This window comes from Stenella coeruleoalba (assembly GCF_951394435.1).
Source record: "Stenella coeruleoalba genome assembly, chromosome: 1".
NCBI classification, from domain to species: domain Eukaryota; kingdom Metazoa; phylum Chordata; class Mammalia; order Artiodactyla; family Delphinidae; genus Stenella; species Stenella coeruleoalba.
Genome location: NC_137169.1, coordinates 14,715,042 through 14,740,727, shown reverse-complemented (window position 1 = coordinate 14,740,727; position 25,686 = coordinate 14,715,042). Strand labels below are relative to the sequence as shown.

The window sequence follows — 25,686 nt, the reverse complement described above, 5'->3', positions numbered from 1 at the left end:
AACATGGACCTTATAATACATTTAAGAGGGAGTCCCATCTTTTAGGATTAATAGAAAGTTGGTACGTTTGTGCCTCAGTATATCCACGGGGGATTGGTTCCAGGACCCTCTGCAGAGACCAAAATCCAAGGACACTCAAGTCCCTTATATAAAATGTCATAGAACAATGATTACAGTCGGCCCTCTGTATCCGAGGGTTTCGCATCCCTGGAGACAGAGGGCCAGCTGTGCTTTGCTTATCTGGAAGAGGTCACTGGGAGGAGTGCCCTGTGCCTCTGTGATAATGGGATAGCTCTAAATATAGAGTAGGAGGGTGCAGTCCTTCTTTCTTGCATCTTTTTCTGGCTGTCTTCTTCCCTGGGTCACGAGCTCCTGGAGGGCAGGGACCACATCTCAGTAGTTCAGCTCTGTGTGCCCAGTGCCTCCATGTCACCCAGCAGTTGACTGAATCGAGTGGAAAGATGGCACGGGTGTAGCAGCAACCTCTCGTCATGACACAGGATCAAGTGCTGATTCTGCCACTGACGGTGACCCTGCGCAACTTTCTCTGAACCTCATTAGCTGTCTGTAAAATGATGGGGCAGGGCTTAGATAAACTTGAAAACTATATCCGGACCGAAATTTCTGTGATCTGGCAGATTTTTTTTTTTTGACCCAGAATTTTATTGTGTCAACAACCTGGTTTTCTTTTCTTTCTTTCTTTCTTTCTTTTTTTTTTTTTTTTTTGGCCATGCCATGCAGCTTGCAGGATCTTAGTTCCCCGACCAGGGATTGAACCAGGGCCCGTGGCGGTGAAAATGCTGAGTCCTAACCACTGGACAGCCAGGGAACTCCCCTGGCAGAATTTTTTTTTTTAAAGCAGAGACTCGTAAAGTGATTGTTTTCACAGTGCTCAAAACCACATTAACCCAAGGCACTGAATTAATTCACCTTGAAATGGTTAATTTTATGTTGAAGATGACCTTGGCCCAGCTGTGATGATATACAGGGGACCCCAAAAGGTAAAAGGAGGCTTGATCTGCCAACTGGGCTTTCACTGTGGTTTTGATTAACTTGGTATAGGGTTTGGATTTTCCCATGGGAAGGAAAGTCATCCCAAGGGAACGCTTGTGTTTGTGTTTGGTGAGCCATCAGCCTCCATGTGCTGCTGTCATCGCTGTGTCCCTTCCAGAAGATTCAACCAGAGGGCACTCAGTCAGTGGAAGAAGCACTTATCTTTTTATTCATCCAAACTGTGCAGTTTCCAGAGTGACCTACAGATGAGTGGTTGGCTGGGCTGGCCTGTGCATCTTCCCCACGTGGCCCCCAGGACAAGCTTTTCCTGAGCCACATGGCAGAAAACAGATTCAACTGTCAAACAAAGTTGCTTGTTGGGCCACAGATTATACAAGACAAACCATGGTTAGATTAGACTCCATAAATTTGTGATAAATCAGCCTGGGCTCCAGTGAAGTTTACCTTTGTGTTGTCTGTGAAGTATTTTCTAAGCCTCTTGGGAATGTAAACGAGTGAAGGTCTTGATGAATTTAAGAACAAACTGTGAAGGCCTCGAAGCTTTGGTTGGTTGTTTATGTATAGACAGATGCTATGATCTGGGGACTTCCCTGGTGGCTAAGTATCTGCCTGCCAATGCAGAGGACACGGGTTCGAGCCCTGGTCTGGGAAGATCCCACATGCTGCGGAGCAGCTAAGCCCGTGCGCCACAACTACTGAGCCTGCGCTCTAGAGTCCATGTGCCTAGAGCCCGTGCTCTGCAACAAGAGAAGCCACCACAATGAGAAGCCCGCGCACCGCAACAAAGAGTAGCCCCGGCTTGCTGCAACTAGAGAAAGCCCGTGCACAGCAACGAAGACCCAACACAGCCAAAAATATAAATAAATAAATAAATAATTTTTTTAAAAAAAAGTACTGATCTGCCTCAGCCAGTCACTGGAGCAGGCCACGTAGGACTTATGCTCGGAAAGCCAAGCGGTTTGAGTTACTGCTTGTCCTTGAAATTACAAACATACACACACCAGCGAGGCTGTAGCATCATCCTCTAGCAGGTGGTCCCCACTGGAAAACTTAGTCATCTCAGACTTCTCGTTTCTAGTAGGTACCCTTGGCTTGTCTGTCCTGCCTCTTAGAGTCTTCGACCCTCCCGTGCTCTCCAGCCCTACAGCCAGAGCCCTGGTTGCTTTGGAGGCCCCTCTTCTGACCCTCTTGCCCCCAGTCCCGTCTCTGGTCAGACTGCGTCCCCACAGTCACCAGAGGCATCCTTCTGTATCTGTTACTATTGCATCTAACAAAGTCACTCCAAAACCTAGTGACTTAAACAGTAATCCTCACATTATGCATCTCCAGTGGTTTTGGGGGCCAGAAACTCAGGAGAGCCTTGGCTGGGTGGTTTGGCCTGGGGTCCCGTGCTGTTGCAGTCAGACAGCTGACGCTGGAGCAGGGGGCTGGCCGGGCGGCTCACTTGAGAGTCACAGGGTCTCTTCACGTGGCTTTCCTACCTGGGCTCCGTAGCTCTTCCTTACAGCAAGGCCGCCTCAGGGCAGTTGTTGCGCTGTTTACATCGCCGCTTGGGGCTTCAGGCGTGGGTGTTCACCAAGCAAGGTGGAAGATGATGCTCTTTTCTGGCTCAGAAGTGACAGAGGTGAATCCTGCGTTGAATTCTGTGTTGATAAAAGCAGTCACAAAACTCTCCCCATTCCTAGGGGAGGGGACGCGGACTCCACCTCTCAGTGGAGGAATGACAGTCACGTTATAACGGGGCGAGGGGGTGAGAGCTTGCTAAGGCCGTTTTTTGGGAACTGTAATCCGCTTCACCTTCTACGACACGACAGTATTCCTCTCAGTCCTCTGTGGGAAAATCTTCCGGGGCTCCTAATCCCTTCTGGAGAAGCACGTTTTAAAGTTTTAAAGGCCACACAAGCTGTACCTATAAAGTCGACAAACGCAAGACGGCTGGGAGCACCAAGGCTTTGTCCCCAGGCCTTGGAGCTCCGCGGAGCCCGGAGCCTGCTGAGGACGCCACTGCCCTCAGAGGGAGGGTTTGGCTGTAACCTAGCCTTGCTGTGGGCCCGGGACCAGGGCCACACCCCACTGCGTTGCCTTCCTCCAAGCGCGCCTCGGCTCTCCTGACCTCTCCTCGTCTCACTGCGCCTGCTGCCTCCATGTCTGCCCGGGGCACCCCTGCTTAGCCCGTGATAACCGGTGCGTGTACCCCCTCTTCTGAGGCATCTTTTGCAGTTCCCTGTACCACTCATATGGACCTTTGTGAAACGTTTTTCATTTTTGTGGATTGGTGTGTTTATTGTATTAAGCTTTTTTGAGTTTATTGCAGGTTGGGACATGTCCTGTTCTCTGCATCCCCACCTGGGGACTGAATAGCTGTTGTTAGGTGATGATTTCCAAATTAGTCTCTGCCTTTTTAGTTCATTGAGTAGGCCAAGTTTCACAGTTCTGCAAATTGCTGGCAACACTACCCAGTGTCTGAAAATTCCTTAGTAGATTTTTTAAGCTGTAGTGTTTTATTTGATTTCTTATTCTGAAAAATTGTTCTAGTCTGTATTAACAGTTGTTTTACTTGTTGTGATTTTTAAGCAGTTTGTGTGTTTCTTCCAGTCATGTGAAAAAGGAGCAGAAAGTGAAACATTCCCCAGCTCAGTTTATATTCTGAAAAAACACAACCAAAAATCTAAACCAACACCTTGAAGCCTCACCAGCTTAAAGCAGGGGAGCTGTCCCCTCCGTATTCTGACATCCTAACGAGGACTCATCTGTCTTTTTCTGTATAGATTTTGACTACACCATAAGCTCCTGGAGACAGGGACTTCGTTATGTTAACCATTCAGCGTCAAAAACAGTGCTTGTTACCTAGGAAACCCTCAAATAATTATTGAATGACTAATTGAATGGGCAGAGAATTATGGAGAGTGACGTGAAATGGTCATTCTTTTCTTCCCCTAAATTTTATTTATTTATTTGGCTTCATCGGGTCTTAGTTGTGGCAGGTGGGATCTTTCGTTGCAGTACCCGGGCTCTTCGTTGCAGTGTGCAGGCTTCTCTCTGATTGTGGCGTGCGAGCTCCAGAGCACATGGGTTCAGTAGTTGCAGCATGCAAGCTCTCTAGTTGAGGCACGCGAGCTCAGTAGTTGTGGCGCGACGGCTTAGTTGCCCCGCGGCATGTGGGATCTTAGTTCCCCGACCAGGGATTGAACCCTCGTCCCCTACATTGGGAGGTGGATTCTTAACCACTGGACCACCAGGGAAGTACATCATTCTTTTACTATTTACCTTTCAACCTGGAAAACGCCACCCATGGAAGGTGGAACTGGGAAAGCTCGTTTTATGAGGGAAGTGTCTAGGATCAGTTAGTGTTTCAAAGGAACCATCACGTGGAGAGCCCTTGGTCACGGGGTGGCAGTATACAAAATAATGGAAAGCCGGGAAATCCTAGGAATATAATTGATACATGAAGAAGTGCACATCAGTGTATTGTGAGCTATGCCTCATCTCTGCAGCTTCTATGTCCCATTGCTCTAGACATCACACTTGCCTCATATGATCATATGCCTCACATGATAGGCTCTTTTGTGGATGGTTCCTTGAGGGTCAGGACTAGGTTTCATTCACTGGGCCTGATTCAGGGCCTGGCCAGTGGCCGGCACTCAAGCCTTGGTTGTTGAATTGAAACCTAGTTGTTGGCCTGCAGGGGGCTGTTGAAGGGCATGATGGGTGTGGTGGGTGCGTCTGCGCTTAGACTGGGATACAGTGCACAGCCCACTAGAAGGACTCTTAGAGGCCCTCTCCCCAAATCCCAGACCATGAGGTTAAGTGAGCAGAGTAGCTTGCACAGACATCCAGTGACACGGCAAACTTTGGACTCTGAGCTCCTAATTCCCAGTTTCTGTCCTTGTTTGCTCTTGCTTGTATTTTTTTCTATTACCTTTAAAAAATATTAAGTGAAGTGAAACTGTGACAGTGAAACAGAGAGCTCAGAAATAAACCCATGCATATATGATCAATTAATTTATGACAGAGGAGGCAAGAATATACAGTGGGGAAAGGACAGTCTCCTCAATCAATGGTGTTGGGAAAATTGGACAGCTACATGCAAAAGAATGAAACTGGACCCCAGTCTTACACAATACACAAATATCAACTCAAAAATATTTAGATCCTTGATAACTATAAAGGAACATATTAACATATATGTAAGTTTAAGCAACATGATATTATGAACATCCTTGAATCCATTATTCTGTGCATGACTTAGATGAATAGCAACTTTCGTCTTCCCCTAGTGGCTTCTTGCCTTATAACTATTCTTCTCAGTCTTCTGAATTTTGTATTTAACATTCTCTTGTCTTAGCTAATAAGAAAGAAAGCCTTACTATATTGGTTTAAAATACAGACATACACACACACACACGCACACTGTGTGTGTGTGTGTGTGTGTGTGTGTGTGTATGTGTGTGTGTGTGTCTAAATAACAGTTCAGGATTGCTGGCTTTTGAGCATCCTAGGTCCTAACCCTTGGACTTGCTTCCCCTCCCCCACCATCATTCTATTTCTGGGGCCACTCATGTTGTACGTAGCTGTGGACCATCCATGTTTTCTTCATTCTCTTATGCTGTTTCCCGTTTGGGACCCTCAGGATTTGGGATGACCCCCCCCCACCCCCCAAGCCAAGGGCTCCGGTTAACTCTAATTTTAACTTCTTACAAGCTGTCATTAAGCTTTCCCATGTTGCGTGGCTTATGGGAAGCTTTTAGTCATTTTCTAATTTAATGCTAGTTAGACATCCTTAGCCTTAGAAATTTGTAGTGAGTATTTCCTATTAAGATTGTTGGGATTAATGCAAAATACAAGTTAGACCATTTTGCAGTAGTATTTTAGTGCTTTCAACTCAATCCAGTCAGAGGACTGTCCAGAAGGAAGCCTTCATGCTACCAGCACCCTTGGAGGGTGCGGCCGTGGTCAGCATATTGGGGTTGGGGGCATGTGAACAGGCTCCTTGGAAGGGTTAAAATAGTGTCTTTTCATGTTGATCTTCTCTGGTCAAGTTATGACTTTTCTTTTCCTAGATAATACACTACTCAGTTTCTAGTTAATCCCTTCTGAACATCCCACTGTGTTCTGGATTAAAGGTTCAGCATAGAATTACTTTACTGCTGGTGGGAATGGAAGATGGGACTGCCATTATGTATGCTTCCATATCGTTTTCCATGGTGGCTACACCAGTTTACCTTCCCACCAAAAGTGTAGGAGAGTCCCTTTTTCTCTACATCTTCACCAACATTTCTTGTTTCTGATCTTTTTGGTGATGGCCATTCTGACATGTGTGGGGTGTTGTATCATTGTGGTTTTGATTTTCGTTTCTCTGATGGTTGGCGGTGTTGAGCATCTTTTCATGTGCCTGTTGGCTATCTGTGTATCTTCTTGGGGGACTGTCTCTTTTTTTTTTTTTTTGATATTGAGTTGTAAAGCTAATTATATATTTTGAATATTAAAAAATGATTCAGTGTAGCTAGGCTTATATCTAAAATTTTTTTCTAGTTCTCAGGAGTATTGTTAATATCCAGTTGAGACAATTTCCAAAGACCAGCCGTTTTTAGGGTTACAGGTAGTCTGTGAGTTAGAATTGTATGTAAAATGTTCTGTGCCGTTTTCTGGGGCCTTAGCTTTGACCAGAGTTTGGGAGTCTGTAGTCCCCAAAACAATCCTTTTAAACCAAGGTTTCTCCAGCTTGGCTCTACTGACATTTGGGGCCAGGTTGTTGGGGTCTGTCCTGTACATCGCAGATGTTTTGAAGCATCCCTGACACCTACCCATTAGATGCCAGTAGCTGTCTTTCCAGACAGTGATGACAACCGAAAACGTCCTCATACATTCCACATGTTCCTGCGGGTTGGTGGGGAGGGCGAAATCAATCCCAGTTGAGAAACACTAATTCACACCTTTGAAAAAAAGAAAAATGACTTGATTTTTTTTAAAGCAGTTTTAGGTTCAAAGCAAAATTGAGCAGAAGGTACAGAGATTTCCCATATACTCTGTGCCCCCCACACATGCATATCAGCTCCCACTATCACACATGCATATCAGCTCCCACTGTCAGCATCCCCTACGAGAGTTACAATTGATGAACCTACATTGACATGTCATAATCACTCAAAATCCATAGTTTTCATTAGGGTTCACTCTTGGTGTTGTATATTCTATGGGTCTGGACAAATTTAAAATGACACATACCCACCATTATATATAGTATTACATAGTGTAGTTTCACTGCCCTGAAAATCGTCTGTGCTGTGCCTACTGTCATCCCTCTCTCCCTTCCATCCCCTGGCAACCACTGATTTTGTTACTGTCTCTATAGTTTTGTCTTTTCCAGAATGTCATATAGCTGGATTCATATGGAGTATGTAGCCTTTTCACATTGGCTTCTCTCACTTAGTGGTAGACATTTAAGTTTCCTCCACATCTTTTCATGGTTTGATAACATTCCCTTGTCTGGATGCACCACTGTTTCTTTATCCATTCACCTACTGAAGGCATCTTGACTGTTTCCAAGTTTTGGCAGTTACGAATAAAGCTGCCATAAGCTGTTGTGGGCAGGTTTTTGTGTGGACATTAGTTTTCCTCCTTCCTCCCTCCCTCCCTCCCTCCCTCCCATCCTTCTTTCCTCTGCACCAGGTCTTAATTGCGGCATGCGAACTCTTAGTTACGGCATGTGGGATCTAGGCACGTGGAATCTAGTTCCCTGACCAGGGATCGAACCCAGACGCCCTGTATTGGGAGCGTGGAGTCTTAGCCACTGGCCACCAGGGAAGTTCCTGGACGTTAGTTTTCAACTACTCTGGGTAAACACCAAGGAGCGTGATTGCTGGATTGTGTGGTAGGAGTATGCTTCGTTTTGTAAGAAACTGCCTACCCGTCTTTGGAAGCGGCCGTGCCGTTTTGCGTCCCACCAGAGTTACTGTCGCACCACCTGCCTTTCAGCTTTTGGCGATAACAATTCTGGATTTCATTCATTCTAATAGACGTGTAATGGCACCTCGTTTTAATTTGTATTTCTCTCGTGGTGTAATGTTGAGTGTCTTTTCATGTGTTTATTTGCCATCTGTATATCTTCTTTGATGAGATGTCTGTTAAGGTCTTTGGCCCATTAGTTTACACCTTTTAAGTAGTTTGACTTGAATCATTTAGGGTTTTCTCTTCTTGCACGGCTAAGGGAGCACATAGCTGTTTATGGAGTTTGAATACCTAGCTCCAGATGAGAGCAACAGGAAAGATTTCTGGGTTGGGTCGAGTGGGGCAAATGTTATAAAATACTTACATTTTAAAAATTAAAACACGTGTTTGCACACATACACAGAAAACACTCCCAGTCCAATGTGTACTACTGCGTATTAAACAATTCACAGTTATTAGTCAGATCGTTCCAACAACCCTGTGAAGTAGATACTATTCCCATTTTATGGATTATTGACCTTAAAAATAAAACAGCCAGTTATTTTACCAGTAAAATGGATTTATTCAGGAATTGCAGAGAATTGCAATTCAGGGATGGAATAGCAAAGACTATAGGCAAGTTCAGAAAACAAAGGAGAGGAACATTATAGAGAAAAATGAAGTTGGGGTGGGGGGGTTGCTTAGAAGGAATGTCCATCAGAGGAAGGCGAGAGTTCAGGGTGGTGATGGCTTCCCATTGCCTGGGCTCGCTGCTGGATAAGGAGAAATCTTTCCTCCGGCTGGCAATACAAGGTCCCTCTCTTCCTGTTGGGGTGTGTAATTGATGCCTAGTGCTGGTGCTCGAGAGCTCCCCCTTCTGGCCTCCTGACTCCATTTTAAATGTGGTTTCCTTTATTCAGTTTCACAGGATAAATAGAGGTTCCTGGAGGTTAAGAAATTTGCCCAAGGTCCTAAGTTAATGAATGGCCGAACAGAGCACTGAATATAAGTCTCTCTAGTGTTAAATCAGTTTATCTGTGTTCTTGACCCTAGAAGTGATGTTAAAATGTCTTCCCATGTCAGCTGGCCACACCCATGTCTCCCTGGCCTTGGCTGGCATAGAAGGCACGGCACAGGTAGGGAATACCTGGTTGCTAGAATGTTTCACTAAGGAAAACAAGTGCTCTAAGGTTTCTGGAGTGTGTGTGTGTTTCTTTGCAGGGTATAGCCAGTTTGTTGTGTGTCCCAGAATAAACTGTCACTGATAACCATCCTGAGCAGGGGACGGGTTTTTTGGTTTTGTTTTCTTTTCCAAAAACAGCCTGCTGTATATGCCACATCGATTACCTGGGAGTGAAACTGCTTCCAGTTAACTTATGTGTTATGTCTCTGGTGTATACAAAGTGGGTCCTTGCGTCCCACAGCCTGTTTGTGGTTGAGTACCTTGAAGTGCAGATGGTTGGATTCAAAGGTTATATTTCATTACTGCCAAATGTGGCATTTCCAGGATTACCTTGTATACTTTATAAAGATTCTTAAGCGTGTTGATGTAGGGCTTTCAGAAATCCTGAGATTGGTCTGAGCAGAGCAGATTCAGGATACAAAATCAGGTAGTGCCTCTGGTTAGTTGTGTTGGAGGCTCCATGCGCCTTACTTGCACTTCTTAGTGTTGCGTCCAGTGGTCTTCATCATTTTACTGGGCCCACCTTTCCCACCTTATTTCTGGTTGCTCCTCTCGAGCCTCTGGCCTTCCTTCTGTGTTACAGCCCACTGTGCACTGAATCAATACTCTGCACCCTACCAGACGCTCTACCGGTCTCACCCCCGCTCAGTTCCTTCCTTCCTCTCTCCATTACTTATTGCATGTTTACGGTGACTGGCACGTGGTGGCTCTCAGTAAATATCTGCAGCATGAATATCAAATGAAGAGATTATCCTGAGAATGAGGGCAGTCTTTATCCTCCCGCGCCCCTGCGGCAGCACCGACCCGATTTACACACTTGTTGGTCACTTTCCCAGCGAGCGCGAGCTCTCAACTGTAGATGTTTCAGGTCTTGGTCTGTTTTGCCGGGGCCTGGCGCCTGGGAAGATGGGCCCAGCCTCAGTAGAATGACTGAAGCACTTAAACGTTTGTGCGCATCTTGCTGCTTGTTCTTTGCCTGGCTTTGTCCCTGGCTTGGAGCTCATCAGGGAACCTGGTCAGGTGACATTTCCTGACATTCATGTCCAGGTTACAGCAAAGAACAGTGCCTAACCTGCTGCTCGAGCCTGATCACTGCAGGACCAGTTGGGAGTTAATACGTTTGCCGGTCTGGAGAGCTGCTGAAGGAAGTTGATGAGGCTTTGAGACGTGGACTGAGCAAGGCAGCTTTCCAGACTCTCCAGCCCACTTCCACATGCTGAACTGTTTTTTGGATGCCTCCACTTGAGACAGACACTGCCATCCGGGAGGGACTGGCTAGTCTCCCGCCAGGAGCTGTGCCAGAGGGTCCACTGCAGACCTCTTCGGTCTCAGGGTACCTGGGCAAGCTGCAGCTGCCAGAATGCTTTTGAAAGGGGGGTTTTGGTGTTTCTACTGGCAAAGTGACCCAGACACTCCTGTTTCTCCTTTGACAGAGTGATCAGCAGCTGGACTGTGCCTTGGACTTGATGAGGCGCCTGCCTCCACAGCAGATCGAGAAAAACCTCAGCGACCTGATAGACCTGGTATGTGCCTTGTTCGTATGGTTTTCTTTGGGGCTGGGGCTCGTACTAGATTGGTTTTGTGTACCCTTTTCCACACACAATTCAGATCACACAAGAAACCTCCTCTGTCTCCAACTAGACACCACCACTGGGTTATGAGATTCCTCCAGAGAGGAGATGGCTTTCCTATGATTGTCATTCTTTCAGTGCCACCTATGTAAATCGAGCCCAAGACAGGAGCTCTAAAGTGGATACTGCCTGTCCCTTTCCCCCAGCTGCCTTCTTTTCACTCTTAGAAGCTTACCTTTAGGCCTAGGGAAGAAGAGGCCCCACAAATCCAGCAGGTGTTCAGCAGTGCCTGGTTCCAGGCTTTACTAGTCTCTTTGCCATTGTGGAAGTTTCTCCAGCCAAAGCAGTACAAAAATCTAGCCTCTCAAATGCTTTGGTGGCTTCACTTCTATTTTGAAATGGCATAAAACACAAAAATGGGCTTTTAAAGAGCTCATCACATCTACTTTTTAAAATATTTATTTGTTTATTCATGCATATGTATGGAATGATAGGTCTCAAAATGATGCCAGAGATTAACTGGCACCATAATATTACTTGAAAATGTTCAGAGTATTCAAAAACACCTATAAAGCTATGGTAAATAATGAAAAGAAGTAAAATAAAATCAGGCCCCAAGAGCCAGCCTAGTTAGTAGATCATTTGGCCAGTGAGTTCTGGCTCCGGGTCAGAACCTGAGCCCTCCCAGGTCGTCCTCTGTTCTTTTCACTGTGTTCCCCATCTTCTTGGATGTCATTATCAATTGCCAACCATTGCTCATCAACTAGATGTCTTTTAAAATAGTAGCTTGAAAACTTGTTCATATGCTGTAGTGATACATTTAGTTCCATTGGATGCATTCAGAACAGTTTTACTAGGGGAAAACGTTACTGCGGGAGACTCATGTCATTCACAGATAAGACTCTCCGCAGCAGTCTGCGGGGTCCGTTGTGCAACTATTTGTGTATTTATAGAGACACAGACTCCCAGTGAGAGGCAGCTCTTTGGACAGAGTCGAGCCTGTGGATGGAGTTGTCAGCTTGCTTGCTTTTCCATGTAATAATTCAGGCAATGAGGTGGAGGAGGTTTCTCAAGGTACACAGCCCTGATGAGAAAGCCAGCTACAGGTGCTTGTGATGAAAGCACCAAAGCTGCCTGCCCAGCCGTCTTAGATGACTGTTAAAGAACAGAATGCTGAATTGTGATCTGAGCGAACCCACCATATGCTCCGAATGGTGTGTGTGGGGGGAAATGCCACACCCAGAGCCCCGGGGCAGTGGGTGGGGGGGGGCGATGTAGATGGCTGAAGTGGCCTTGACGTAAAGAAGAGGTCTGGCTGGCAGGCGCTTTGCTCCTGTCGCTTCTTGCCCTGTGGGGTCTGATGCTCTGTGGCTTGTTCTCAGATTTTTCTGGGGTGCCGTACGTACATTTGGAGCTTTATGTGAAAGATCCTAATTTTTAAACATTGGCTCAAACATTGGATGGTCGTGTGAAATGTGAGTCAGAGAAACGGTCTCTGTTGGGAAATGATGGAGTATAAAGTTGGATGGGTAGGAGGTATCCTTGGAAGTCGGCAGGAGGGCTTGGATTTGATGTGGAATTGCTGCCGTCAGCCCACATCCTGCACTTTGGACGCGGTGTGTTGTGCTAAGCGTTTTCCTCGCGTGGCCTCATTTAACTCTCAGCAATCCTGTCAGGTAGCACCGCAAGACGCAGCCTGGGAAGTGCGGTGTGGCTTGTTTTTCTTGGTTGGAGAGTTTTGGTTGAGCACATGCGGAAGTGGGTGGGCAGAAGCCGTGGGTAGGATCAGGTCCCTAACCTGGTCAGCTGCAGAGGCTGATGCTGCGTTTCCACTGAGCATGACAGTGTGCCCGGCTGCGTTTAAATTTAGTTTGCCAATTCATTTATTATTGTATTTTAGAAATAGACCAAGAATAGAAGTAAGAGATGAGCAAATTTTTCTCAGTAGAGTCTTCTTGCTGTTTCACAGGCTATTTTGTTCTTATGGCAACTGAAGTGTTTTCCTATAGCCGTGTCGCTTCTCTGTGACTCGCTCGTCACTGTTGCAGAGATGTGTGTGTAGCTACTTCTGTGGAAACCTGGTCAGCTGGTATACCAACTGCTGTCTATACCAATTTTACTTGGGCTCAGCAGGGAAATTACAGCATTGATGGTGAATGAAAGAGCCGTGTCAAGAGCCGTCCTTCACCTTGGCCAGATAATACTGGGTGAGAGAATCGTCCTGAGGGTTTAGTTTGCAGGAGGACACTTGGACCCAGGTTGACATCCCACACTGTATCTGCTCCTGATGTGCGATGTGTAGTATGTGACGTCCCAGAGATGACTGTCAGAGTGCGCTGTTTTCCCACGTGTAACATTGTCATCCGTAGAATGTGGCTGGCGAGGGGGTGGAGGCAGGTGTAGGTTGTGGGGTCGGCAGCTGCCGTTTGTTGAACACCTGCTGTGTTCTCTGGACTGAGCTGGACGCTGCTGTTGTGTTATTTCTCATTTCATCTAGTTTTCACAGTACCCCTCTAAGGCACATAAGACCGCTGCACCTTTATTGGATGATGTAGACTCTGAGGGAGAAGCAGGGTGGTACTCTGGTACTCCCGGTACTCAAGCAGCACCGGGAATCCTCCTGCCGGGATAACTGCTGGGCACCTTTAGGTCGAATCACTTAACACTCAGAGCAGCAGATTAAATATGGTGTGTCTCCCTCATCTGTCTGTCTTTCCTGTTTGGGGGGAAAATGTTAAATAATTTAATTCATTTCTAATCTGAAATATTTTAAACATAGATGTATTATGGAAAATAATTTAAAGTTCACATAATTAAAAGAAAACCAGAGACTTGAAAGACGTTCCCTACTTTGAGCCGGGCCACTGAGACTGCACAGTTCGCTCTGGTCCGCTGCTTCCTGGAGAGCCTGGAAGGCACCGACTTGCCCTCGCCAGGTTGTGCAGGACCCGCCTTGAGCCCCATCTACCTCCAAAGGCTGAGCAAGAGGCCATGATGGATTCCCATCATCCAGGATGGGCCGGGGAGTTGGTATTCTCATTAATTTTTTAATTTGAAGTATGATGAGTTTCGAAATGGAAGTGGAGCCTGACTTTTCACTGAATTAGGGTCTGGTAAGGCATGGCCTCTCCATGCTTCAAAAGCCGTTTGAGGCCCCTGCTATGCACTGTGATGCATAAGGAGCCTTTGGGTTGGTTTTGTAGTCCTGGAAATTACTCCTTTGAATGTTTTTCTTTCATCACTGCTATTTTTCTTCCATTTTCCCTGGGAATGACTGGTTTTCATTTTGTTCTGTTTTTTTGCTGTTGTTTCTTTTCAACTGGATTTGCAAAATTCTTTCTTTCCTGTAAGAGTCCATTCGTGCTGAGTGTACTGCTGTGGCTCTGAAGTTCACTTGTAGCTTTAGTTCCTTCCCAAAGCTGTAATTTTAGAAAACTCGCCCTGTCACGGGTCTCCTAGAAGCAGTGCATCCGGGCCTTTGTTCCGTGTAATCTGGGATCAGTCAGACGTTTTCAGAGCGGCTAACGCCCTGGCCCCGGTGCACAGCACTGCAGTCACTCCTCCCGTGCTCACCTGCCGCAAGTAATGACGGGGAGGTGGAGGTTGTATTCTAAGACTGACGAGAATGTCCAGATTTGCCAGCAAACCCCATGAAGGGAACGGCCTCGCTTGGATGTCGGCGCCAGAGAAAATGTGGGGAACTTATCCGGTCCACCAGTGGTCCAATTACAAGAGAAATGTGGCGTATGCTTGGCAGCTAGGCCGAGGCAGCCCGATTTATCAGGCCAGATCGGTTTTCTTTTCTCTTCTTTCCACTGTCAGAGCTTTTGCTGCTTGGAATTATGATGCCTGCTCTGATTGGTGGGAAATGACCTTCCTTTGCAAGATGGCCAAAACATCATTTTATTACATATTAATCCCATTGTGCTAGAGTGAAGCCAGCCGAGATGCGTTGTTAAGCTGTTTCAGAAATACCCACAGGTCCATGTGGGCCAAGAATCATATGACGTTAAGATGCTCCCTCGGCTTCCTAAACTTTGACCTCCTATGGCTTTACTCTGCACACTGGCAGCAAGAGCCAGAACTTCTCCGCTGGGGTGTATTTTGAGCCCTGAGCTGAGGAAGGAGTTTGTTTCTGGAAATTGGCACCCAGCAGGCCGCCGTCCTTTGCCTTTTTAAGAGCAAACCAAAAATAGACCTAAATCTGTTTAACCAAGTGGAAGAGTCTTTGCTTGCAAATGTTGGTCACTTTTTTTTTTTTTTTTACTATCTTAACCTGAGTTTTGGCAACTCAGGTTAAGTTTTTTTGTTTGTTTGTTTGTTTGTTTAATTTTGGCTGTGTTGGGTCTTCGTTTCTGTGCGAAGGCTTTCTCCAGTTGCGGCAAGCAGGGGCCACTCTTCATCGCGGTGTGCGGGCCTCTCACTGTCATGGCCTCTCTTGTTGCGGAGCACAGGCTCCAGAGTGCAGGCTCAGTAGTTGTGGCTCACGGGCTTAGTTGCTCTGCGGCACGTGGGATCCTCCCAGACCAGGGCTCAAACCCGTGTCCCCTGCATTGGCAGGCAGATTCTCAACCACTGCGCCACCAGGGAAGCCCTCGGTCACTTCATTTTTTAATTCCTTCTCGCTACTTTGCTTATAGCCACCCGAAGATCCAGCTCTTGGGTGTCCCCCAACGAGAGGGAAAGCACCCAGGCCATCCCGCCAGGCCTGTGGGTTAGAGGTGGAAGAGCCATTCTGATGCTCTGACCAGGGAGTTGAGAACTTGATCGGTTTTCATTTCAGCATAGTTCTTTTTAGCAAGCAGAATTGCCCTCCAGAAATAGAAAGGGCAGCCTCAGCAGTGCCTGTGCTTTGAACAGCTCACAGAAGCTGTCCGCCTGTAGGTACTGCAAGGTCCGCAGGGAGATTACCACTTGACAGACTAGAAGGCTGGCGTGCACGGGGCGCACCTAGACGTGGGGGATCCTGAACCAGTGAGTGGAGACCTCCAGCTGGTGCTGCCAAGACCTGCTCTCCGTGCGGGAATTAGCCCGTGGAGCCAGGCTCACACTCCTTTGTGACTGAAATTGAGGCTGATGTTATTATTTAATAGTCATTAATATCATTGATTATCTGTCGCATCTCTGCTAAGCATTGTTAGTTTCCAGTCCCTAATAGCTGAACCTAGGAAATCTGGAACTGATTTTCCCAGTGATAGCTGTGTGGGGTAAAACTCACAACTCAAACTCAGCTCTGTCCCCAGAGGTTGAAGATGTGCCGGGCCCGGGGACCTTAAGGCCAGATGTGATCTGGTTCATCTGTGGTCAAGAGGGACCAGGCCCGTATTTTCTTCTTGCCTGGCTTCCCAGTTACCGTCACTGTTTAAAATAGTCTCGTACCAGCATGTTTTCCTCCTTTGTTTCAAAGACAGCATTTAAAATGTCTTCTTTCTGAAGAGATCTTAGACTAAATAGGCGAAAAGTGAGTGGATTCAGTCAACACTTACTGAGCACCTCTTATGAATCCGACACGGTGCTCGACCCGGGAAGAAGTGCAGCCTTTCTTCCTCGTCTTCTCTTCCACGGGGAAAAAAAATGCTGGGATCCTAGAGCTTGATCCGTGATAAAAATGACCTTGGCCGGATCCTCTCAGCCCTTGGGTCTGGACCAGCTAATCAGCTCTGAGGACAACTGTCAGGAGTTGCAGAACTGAGTTATTCTTCCTACAAGCATTTAACATCTCCCTGTGCCAGACACCATTCTGGGTGCCGGGGGTACGAAATGAAAGGCCTGGCTCCGCAGAGCTGACGTTTAATGCGGAGTTCAGGCAAGATTTTCTGGAAGGCGGGAGGCTTGGCCACGCCAGCTTTGCACGCTGTATCTCCCTCACAGATCACAGCAGGCACGATTATTTGTCTTCACTTCTGCATAGAAGTAGTCTCGGCTCTCCGGTGAGTTTCGCCCTCCCTTCTGCCTCCTTGCTGGCCACCTTCCGCCTGGCCTCTTACTGTTTCTCAGATTCTTTTCCCAAAGCATTCCTGACAAAGTGTTCCTGACAAGAGCAAACACTTATCTTTGGAGTTTTGAGGGCAAAGCCAAAAGTGGCTGCCTCCAGCAGAGAATTTTATGTTTTGTCTTTTTAAAAAAGAATTGCACCCCAGTTCATAACATGCCCACATGCAAGACATTTTAACATAAAAAGAACACTTTCTTCACCGAAGCCTCGAGTCCAGTTGGCGCTCCAGGAAGTAGGGCACTCCATCCCAATGCCCTGGTGCTCTGGGGCCTTGTTGGAGATGCTCAGCCGGGCTTTGTGACCGGGCCTGCCCACAGTGTTTCGTTTCCCTGCTGTCGGCCCCTGGGAACCGAGGGGAGAGGGGCTCCCGACCCTGGTGCCAGGGCTCAGTAGGCCCGCCAGGCCCAGGCGAGTACCTGGGCAAGTTGCCTGTGGGTTTCTGTTGGAGGTGGGAGCACTTGGCTTCCACTCTTGCATCTGTGGTGGGGTCTACAGGGAACTGTTCTCCCCCAGGCCAGATGTTGTCTCTGGAGCAGGCGCAGGGGGATGGATGGAATAGTCGGTAATTATGCAGGGACCCCTGAAAACAGTCTGTCGCACTGATGTTTCTGAGCTCGTTCTGAGCTTTCCTACAGGCAACTGTGCTGCAGTTTCGGTTTTACAGGGCGGAAAAAGCATTCCAGCCAAAGGCCCCCAGCAGTATTTTAATGAACTCCATCCCTTGGAAAGTTGTGGTGAGCCTTTTCATGCAAACGTTTTGCTCTTTGAATGGACTGCAGCTGTAGTGACTAAAGCAAGGCCGAGGGAGAAAGCAGACCCCGGACTCAGGGTGCTGGACCGGCCCTCTGTTCCCCACCCAGGGTGTCTCTGCGGAGGGAGGTGGCCTTTCACGACCCCAGCCTGTTGCTGAGGCGAGGACTCTGCCACCTGAGGGTGATTTATGTCAAGGTGGAGCTAGGCAGCCCTTCTAAACTAGGACTAAATGTCGTGATTTGCTTAGAAAGAGGAAATGGGGTTTCCTGGGGGGCCCTCACCTGACCCCCGCCCCATAGATATGGCCGGAAGTTATTTGAAATTCTGATGAGTTCTGTTATCTGCAGAATAATAGACCCTCATTTGATCCAGTTAAGGAGGACGTGAATTGCCTCCTGAACATGCAGTCCAGACCTGTTAAAACTTGAAACAGAATGAATAAAGGAGAAGAGTACAGGGTCATTTGCTTTCTTGTGTGTGTGTGTTCCTCAGGGAGCAGGGGCGGCTTTGCTCCCGGAGACTCTCCTGAGCATTCTAGAACAGTCGCAGCAGATTTCCCACTACGGCCGCGGGCTTGAAATTCTCCAGAGCTAGGTAATTGGAAAGTTAGTTGTCTCCTATCCCCTTTAATGTCAGCCACCCAGTGGTATGCTTTTGTTATTTTTCATAGGATATTATAGAGTTCAAAATAAAAATTATTTTTTGTTGGGTCTCAGATTTAGAATTTGCTTCTCCCCTCTTTTCATTCTTCATAAAATCTTTTTCAGTGGATGACATAGGAAAATAAATTGCTTTTCATGGAGATCCATCAGATGTCAGAAGCACTGATATATATGGTCCTCGTTATTAATACATTTCATCCATTACTTGTTTAATCTCCACGGCTGCTCTGTGAAGCGAGTGGCGGGGGTGGGGTGGGTCCCCTTTTATAGATGAAACTGAGAATGCCCCAGCACCCGATGAGTCCCATACCTGCTCCGTGACCAAGAGGAGAGTCTTGTCTGTTGAATTGCTGTCTTTAAAAGTGAAAACATTACAGTATGTCATTTCTCATAGGTCCTGCTAGGGCCAGACTGTCTTCTAAGGTGAAACTATAAAAGACGTTTGTGATGGGGCAGGGTAGGCACCGTGGAACTTGTTAGGTACCTCAGGAAAAAAGACGTGTAGAATCTCTCTTCTGTCTCTCCTGGTATGAAGCCCCTTCAGAGTTTGATGAGCAAAGAAACTGATGCCGATTCTGCCTGGCCTGGCTGTCGGAGCAGTTGTGCCGAGGTGACTACCTCCACCCCCAAAACACACACACACACACACACACACACACACACACACACACACACGGTGTGCACTGTGTGTGTTGGGGGGTGGCGTGCTCCTTACAAAAGCATGTTGTGCAAACCCAAGTAGTATGTCCCTATCTCTTCTTCCAGTTGATTAAGCCAGTCTAAAAATTTTAGGAAAAGCAAGTTCTTGCACTGCAGGATCTAAAGGGATGGGTCCGGAAAGTGACTGCTTTTAAATCGAATGTACCAAAGTCAGCATAAACCGGTTAGAATATATATGGTGCCAGGGGATGGGAGGGCAAAATCCCACTTGTAACAGCAGAACAACATGCCACCTAGGAATAGGCTTCCCACAAGGCAGGTCGGCCGTGCGTGAAGAGCTGCACAGGTCGGAAGTAAGGGCAGAGCGGATGCGGTCCGAGAGCTCAGAAACAGGCCCCGGGATGTAAGAACTTAGGGTGTATTACAAGTGACAGTCACCGTTCAATGCGAGAAAAGAATTGATTCTTCAGTAAAATTGCTGGGACAGCTAATAGTTTTGAAGGAAAACAAGCTGAATATCTATTGCACGGCATGTACTCATACTCCTGATGGATTAAGGAACTAATATTAAACGAACATGAAAGAATCAGAGGGAAAACGTCAATGACGTTTGATGTTGAGGTGGGGGGGAGCCTTTATAAGGCATAGAAGCTAATGCCAACGTGGTGGCTTTGAAATATGCAAATTTAGCTTAAAAGTTTAATAAAAAAAAAACCTTAAAAGGCAAAGAACAAACTCTGAAAAATAGTTGTAGCCTCTGGCAAAGACCGTATCTCCTTAAATCTTCAGAAAACACCTTCTGAGGTTGTTGCTGTCATCCGTCCCTACTAGGCGGAAGCAACAGCAGGGCCTTCGGCAGCTTGTCCAGGGTCACCAGGTAGTGGTGAAGGAGCCAAGCTGTGAACCCAAGCAGCCCAGGGCCCTCAGCCGCTGTGCACCATTGCCTCCACTAATGAGAAAAGTAGGAATACTGTGGGGGGCAGAGCCAAGATGTACAGGGGGGGGCCGTGCAAAGGCCTAATCCACAAACGAAACAAGATAGGCTGGCTGGGAGAGTCTCCTTCACTGCTGACCCCTGTTTCTGCTCAGTGGATGGATTCTATTTCCTCCTGGATGCAACTTACACTTTTCCCGACTTTCATGAAATTGGTCAGCTCACCTTGGCGTTGAGTCTCTTGAGGAACAAGGACAGCGAACAATTGAGGAAACATGGCGCATTCTAATCACCTTCTAGGAGCTTCTCCTCCAGATTGTCATGTTAAAGGTTCTGAGAAGTCCTACAGTTAGCAAAGGAAAAGGGAGAAAAGAACCCATTTTCCTTTAACTCAGCATTTCTCTAACTCACTTTCATGCAATCCACTTTGGAAAACACTGGTTTCCTGGAAAGGTTCATAACCTACACGTCAGATGACCTGGATTCTAGATCCTTTCGGGCAGTGGTCCTAAGTGTGATGTTTAAATTTTCATAACTGTTTGGTAAAGTGTCATGGAAAGAAACAGCTTTTCTTGTTGCTTTTTTCAAATAGAGAACTAATTCCTTCAATAGGAGAGAGAAAGCGCTGCGTACATTAAGCAAGTCTTATTGGAAGCCAGGAGGCCTGGGTTGTGGCTTTGGGTGCCACCAGCTTGCTCTGTGACCAGCAGGTCTCTCTGGGTCTCCGGCTCCTCCTCTGTGAAGTGAGGGCCAGATGGTCTCAGGCCCAGGATCTGAGTTCTGCTGCCCAGCACTAAAAGAACATCACCATGGATACCCTGTGTCAATGTCACTACTTTCAGGGTCCCCTTTTGCTGGCAGAAGAGGCATCGATTTCTCTCAGGTCTCTGAGAACATAACCTGCCCCGAAGGGTAACTCTGGGGAGAAAGGCGAGCAGGTGGGGCCCCTGGCACCCCCCCTCCCCACCCCTCCGGTCAGGCAGAGCGAGGCAGACCCAGCTTGAATCCTTCCTCGGCCGCCTTCCAGCTTTGAGAGGCAGATCACCTCACCTCCCAGAGTTGCCTCCAGTACCCAAGATTGGCATAAGAAACCCACGTTCCCGGGGCAGTGAGGGCTTGGGAGTGTGTATGAAGGCTAACGTGTGCAGGAAAGACAGGTGCTTAAAAAAATGCTCACTGATGCTTTTACTACCTCCACTGGCTTCCTAGGACCTGTTGGCTTAACCCCCGGGTTCTGCCTGCCTAGGGGCTGTGCCCTGACGTTCCAAGCAGCCTTCCTGGCTGTTTTCACAGGTGGACACAGCCCCAGCTTTGACTTGCGTGGGGGTGGGGTGTTATGACCCAGCTTACGACTGTAAGGACTTGATTGGTTTCACCTGGAAGGGAGGCGGTGCCGAGGCCCTCCATTGTAGGTGGGCTTGAACACCCACCGCTCCCTCACCCGCCACCTTTCCTGAGTTCTCAAGTTGGGATCCCCGCACGGAAAGCTGGGAAACGCCGTTGCCCGCCTCCCCAGAGCCGTTGGAAGGGGCCAGAGTCAGACTGTGGCTGACGGGCTTCGTGACTAGTAATAAGGCCTGTCATTCCACAGAGGCGGGGGTAATCTGAGAGCACACTTCTTGGTCTGCCCTGGCGGGGCGTGGGTCTCTTCCACTCCCCTTGCTCATTGATTGGGCGGCCACTCTTCTCACTGCTCCAGGTACTTGGATGGTCTTACGAGGTGGAGAGGGGCTTTAAGGTTGATCTCACTGTCCAAGGACAAGCCAGCTGGCATTGTCACCTGCCAGGTCATTTGACCTCATGACCTTCACTCCAGCCATCCAGGGGTGCCACCCAGGTACCCCCCTGTATATCATCCAGTACAGGCCAGCTGCGAGCTCTGAGTCCCCAGGATCCCTTTCTCTATTATCCAGTGTCGTGCTTTCTCACGCCTTCACTTGCATTCACTTTACACTTGCACCTTATCAAGACTGCTCAGTTCTTGTCCCTGGCTTGAACCCCCGTCTCTAGTTTTTATCCTCCTTCTTCCTGCTGCCAGTGTAACCCCCAGGCACCCCTTTTCTCCAGCTGGAGAACCCCCAAGTCCATACCTGAGGGCCTTTCATAGGCAAGCGGCAGTGATCCTCTATTCCAGGGTTTCTGTCCCCTCTTGAGCCTCTCCTGAGTCTGCTTCTCGTGCTGGGGAAGCTGTTTTAGCATCTCACCTGCTCTTGCCTGTTCATACCCCCGGTGCGTGTGCCGCCAGCCAAGGAGTGGAAGTTCGGGGCGTGGGCTGGAAGCAGAGTGCCCGGTTATTTTGCACTCTCCTTCGAAACAGATTGGTTATTTAATGGTTCCCTTCTCCCCGTCCCCCACCTCTCCCCCTTACCCCGCCATTTGCCACGTTAAAGCAGCCTATTTTCATATACTTGGAGATCAAGCTTCTGTAAAATTCTTGGTTAGGTGTTTTTAGGGCAACTCTTAGTCTGAGACCGGATGGCCGACATGTCTGCTAAGGAGCAGTGGGATGTGATTCAGTTGAACGCCTTGCAGTCTGAAGCCCCAGCCAAACTCTGCTCTCATCTTCATCACGTCTTAGCTGTGTGTCCTCGGAGGCTTGACTTGCCCGTCTAGGAGGTGGGCCTGACGACCCTGACCTCGAGAACTAGAGATCGTGTGTGTGAAGCTTTAGGATAGTACCTGGCTTAGAGGGGCTGCACGGGGTTCTGAGGTCACATCAGATTTGCACGAGTGCAGTGTGGTCAGTGTGCAAATGATAATAAAAACCGTGCTGGTCTCCTGGCTTGAATTGATAACCATCAGATGCCAGAGACTCTTCTAGATGCTTTACACATTTACCACAAGGTTAGTCTTCTGTAGCCCCATTTTACAGAGGAAGAAACTGAGAAACTTGATGAGTCGGTCAGAGCCTCACAGCTGATTAGTAAGCAGCAGCGTCAGGGTCCGCAGGCCCATCCAGTCAGAATCCTGCCCTTCTCCTGCCTGCTGGCTCTGCCCGCAGCTCCCCTTCTTCCCCAAGGAGAAAGAACAGCTTTCTCCTTGTCACTGCAGGTCACCAGCGGACGGACGGCTGCCTCTGAATGCAGATATTGTCACAGTAATTAGCACCAGCAAGACGCTGTTCAGTCTTTACAATAGAGTGTAGCTTTCCCCTTCCCACATTGACAGGGCGTCCTGTTCGGGTGTCTGTGGTTTAAGCCGAGATCCTGACGGAGACGGAAGCGTCCACGGTAATGCTCACGTGGACCCCACCTCCAGGCAGCGGCTGCCACCACCACCCAGCGGCACCGCCGTCCCTGTTTTGTTGTTGTTGTTGGGGGATTGGAGGCGGGGGTGGCTTCCCATTGCTCGCATAAAGGAGTAAGAGCTTCAGAAAGGGTGCAGGGGTGAGGGATGATTCCGCCCTCCTCCATTTTTGGGTCAGTGGCCCTCATCAGGCCGGACACTTTTTATTCATTAGTCGGACGGTTCACGGTTGCCCCTTTGCCACATCTGTTGCTGCCTTCCTGGGCCCGTCTCACTCACAATTAAGGTTCATTAGAGACCCTGTCAATCACAACATGCACAGAACCTGCCTAAGAGAGGCCTCACGCAGGGGCCGTCCAGCCTGTGGCCCCCCTTTGCACACGATTACCGACCAAACTCTGGACGTGTGGTGAGCAGGAGAAGAGGTATGAGTGGCACTTGTGACACTCCAGACTTTTGGGTCCTAGCGGGCCTGTTACCTTCTATGTAATTGAAACCTTCAAGCTAAGAGCAGAATTGATGTTAGAGATGGTGGTGGTAGGAGTTATGTCAGATGGAGGCTTTGGAACAAGTATTTGACAGCAGGCTACTCAGAGGAGAGATTCGAAGCCAAATAACAGAAGAGATTTAATTATCGTTAATCTCCCTGTCCCCTCTTTCTGGAATGTACAGGCACACTTAATTACTGTTGACTGGAAGCTTAAGTAACACTCTGGGTTCAGAACAGAACCCTTTAGGAGATTTGCCCCAGGCTGAAAACGATTATCCTTCACTCCAGTGGGTTTTCCTCTCTTTCTGACTGTGTGTCAAAAACAGTTGGGAGTAGGGATGTGCACCAGGCAATGTAAGTTGCTCACCTACTGCTGCCTCCCCAGCATTTTCCTCCCTGTTTCACTGAGCTTCCTGTTTCTCAGCACTGTGTGTTAGGGAAGCCACATCTCCAAGTTGTGTCACGCAGCAGGGGTTGGCTTAGAGCACTTCCTGTTGATGGTGTGCTGTAATTTTGTACTATTAGCACCCAAGGGCCCTCTGGATTGGAAGCACCTGTGGGATGTAACTGTGCACGTCCGTATCTCCAGACCCTGCGCAGTGCCTGGCCATGTCTTCGATGCTAAATAAATATTAGTTAACCATCCAATAAACCCGCCCATCCCCGAACTCTGCGAGTGGAGGAGGCATATTATGCTTCCTATGCTGCGTCATCTGAGGCGGAGAGATGCAGGGAGACAGAGATGCTGTGAAGCTGAGACGTAACACGGGAGACCTCAGCCCCGCGTGCCCAGGGCCGGTGGCCCTGGCAGGTGCCAGTACTCGGAAAGGTGGTAAATCATCTTGAGTGTTTAAGACAACGGGAACCTGAGCTCGCGGCCTCTGGGTGTGCCCTCAGTTATCCAGCTGACCTTGAGTAGGCGACTTCAGTTCTCTGTGCCTCAGTTTCCTCGTTTATACAAGGAAGCGAATGATGACTTTACCTCAGTCTCAAAGAGGGCAGCTGTGAGGACTGAGAAGCGTGGCTCAGGGGCTTGGGGTGGTGTCGGGTTGCAAGTGAGCGCTCAGTATCAGTGCTAACTGCTGTGACAATGAGAAAGAAGATGCTGGCCAGCTCTCCTTGTGGCCGTGATGACAGCAGGTAGTGAGTGGAGGAGTTCAGTGACACAGCAGCTTGAATCCTTGGCCTTGCCCGGTAGAGTTCAGCTGTCCTTTTAAGGTGGAGTATGCCCCTTGCTGGAGTGCTCTGCTTCTCCCAGGGGGCCCGGCCCGTGGGTGAGTGCTTCCTGATCAGGCTCTAGGAGATGCTGCCGGCTCCCCGCCGGGAAGCGGGCAGTGAGGCGGTCTCAGGCCTCCTCAGTCTTGACGCCAGCACCTCTAGTACTTAACCTCGTGGGACTCGACAGTGAAGGCCTTAGTAAGCAGGCGTGTGACGGCTGGGGGTCCAGGAGAGAGGCAGGCCCCAGCGGCATTGGGTGCGGCTCAGACAGTTGGAGACCAGTGGAGTGCCCAAAGTGGTCACTTGGAAAGAGCGCTGCCCACCCCTGTCCAGCCTGTCGGCTGAAGGTGTGTTTATCCTCATGTTAGAGCAGTCCAGTGAACACTCTTGCTGCTACCCCGCCCTAGATCACCGGCTGCCCCTGCCAGCCTCTGGACCTCCGTGCCTATAGCCCCCCACCTGCCCCAGCTCGCTTTCTGCAGCCAGAGTAGCCATTCCACACGTGGTGCCGGTCATGACCCTCCGCGGCCCTTCACGGCTCCGCAGTGCCATCAGGGCCGAGCCCAGACAGCGGTCTGGGTTTGAGAACCCTTGAAGGGGCCCCATCCACCCCTCCTGCCTTCCCCACAGCCCCTCTGCTCCAGCCATACTGACCTGCTCTAGGGTCTCCCAGAGGCCCCGTGGCCTGTCTTGTTGGGGCTTTGTCTGTGCCGTCCCCTTTACTGGGAACACGTCTCACACCCACGCTGCTTGTCTGGCAGCCTGCCGCTTGGGCCCCACCCCTTCCCACCTCATCACCCGGCCACGCTCACCTTTACTCTCGGTGGCAATGGTTTAATTATAGGAATCTGCCGCTGCCCACTCAGCTCTCTGAGGGCAGGGATCTCATGTCTGCTCTGTTCACCTTTGTATCCCCAGTGTGTGGCACGTGATGGACACTCAGGGAAGGCTTGTTGGAGCCCCTGCTGAGTGCTAGGGCCTGAGCCGAAGCCCTGGGGTCAGAGCGATAAGTGCAGTGAGGTTTGTCTTCAGA

General features: G+C 48.7%; 1 protein-coding gene across 2 annotated transcripts in view; it reads left to right on the top strand.

The window, feature by feature from the left end:
- Positions 1-25,686, top strand: part of CAPZB (capping actin protein of muscle Z-line subunit beta) — a 136,585-nt gene that overhangs the window by 50,848 nt on the left and 60,051 nt on the right. For both annotated transcript variants that reach the window (XM_079933471.1, XM_079933472.1), the window contains exon 2: positions 10,558-10,647. In XM_079933471.1, the coding sequence (XP_079789597.1) occupies positions 10,558-10,647 (90 nt within the window). The remainder of the gene's footprint in view (positions 1-10,557; positions 10,648-25,686) is intronic.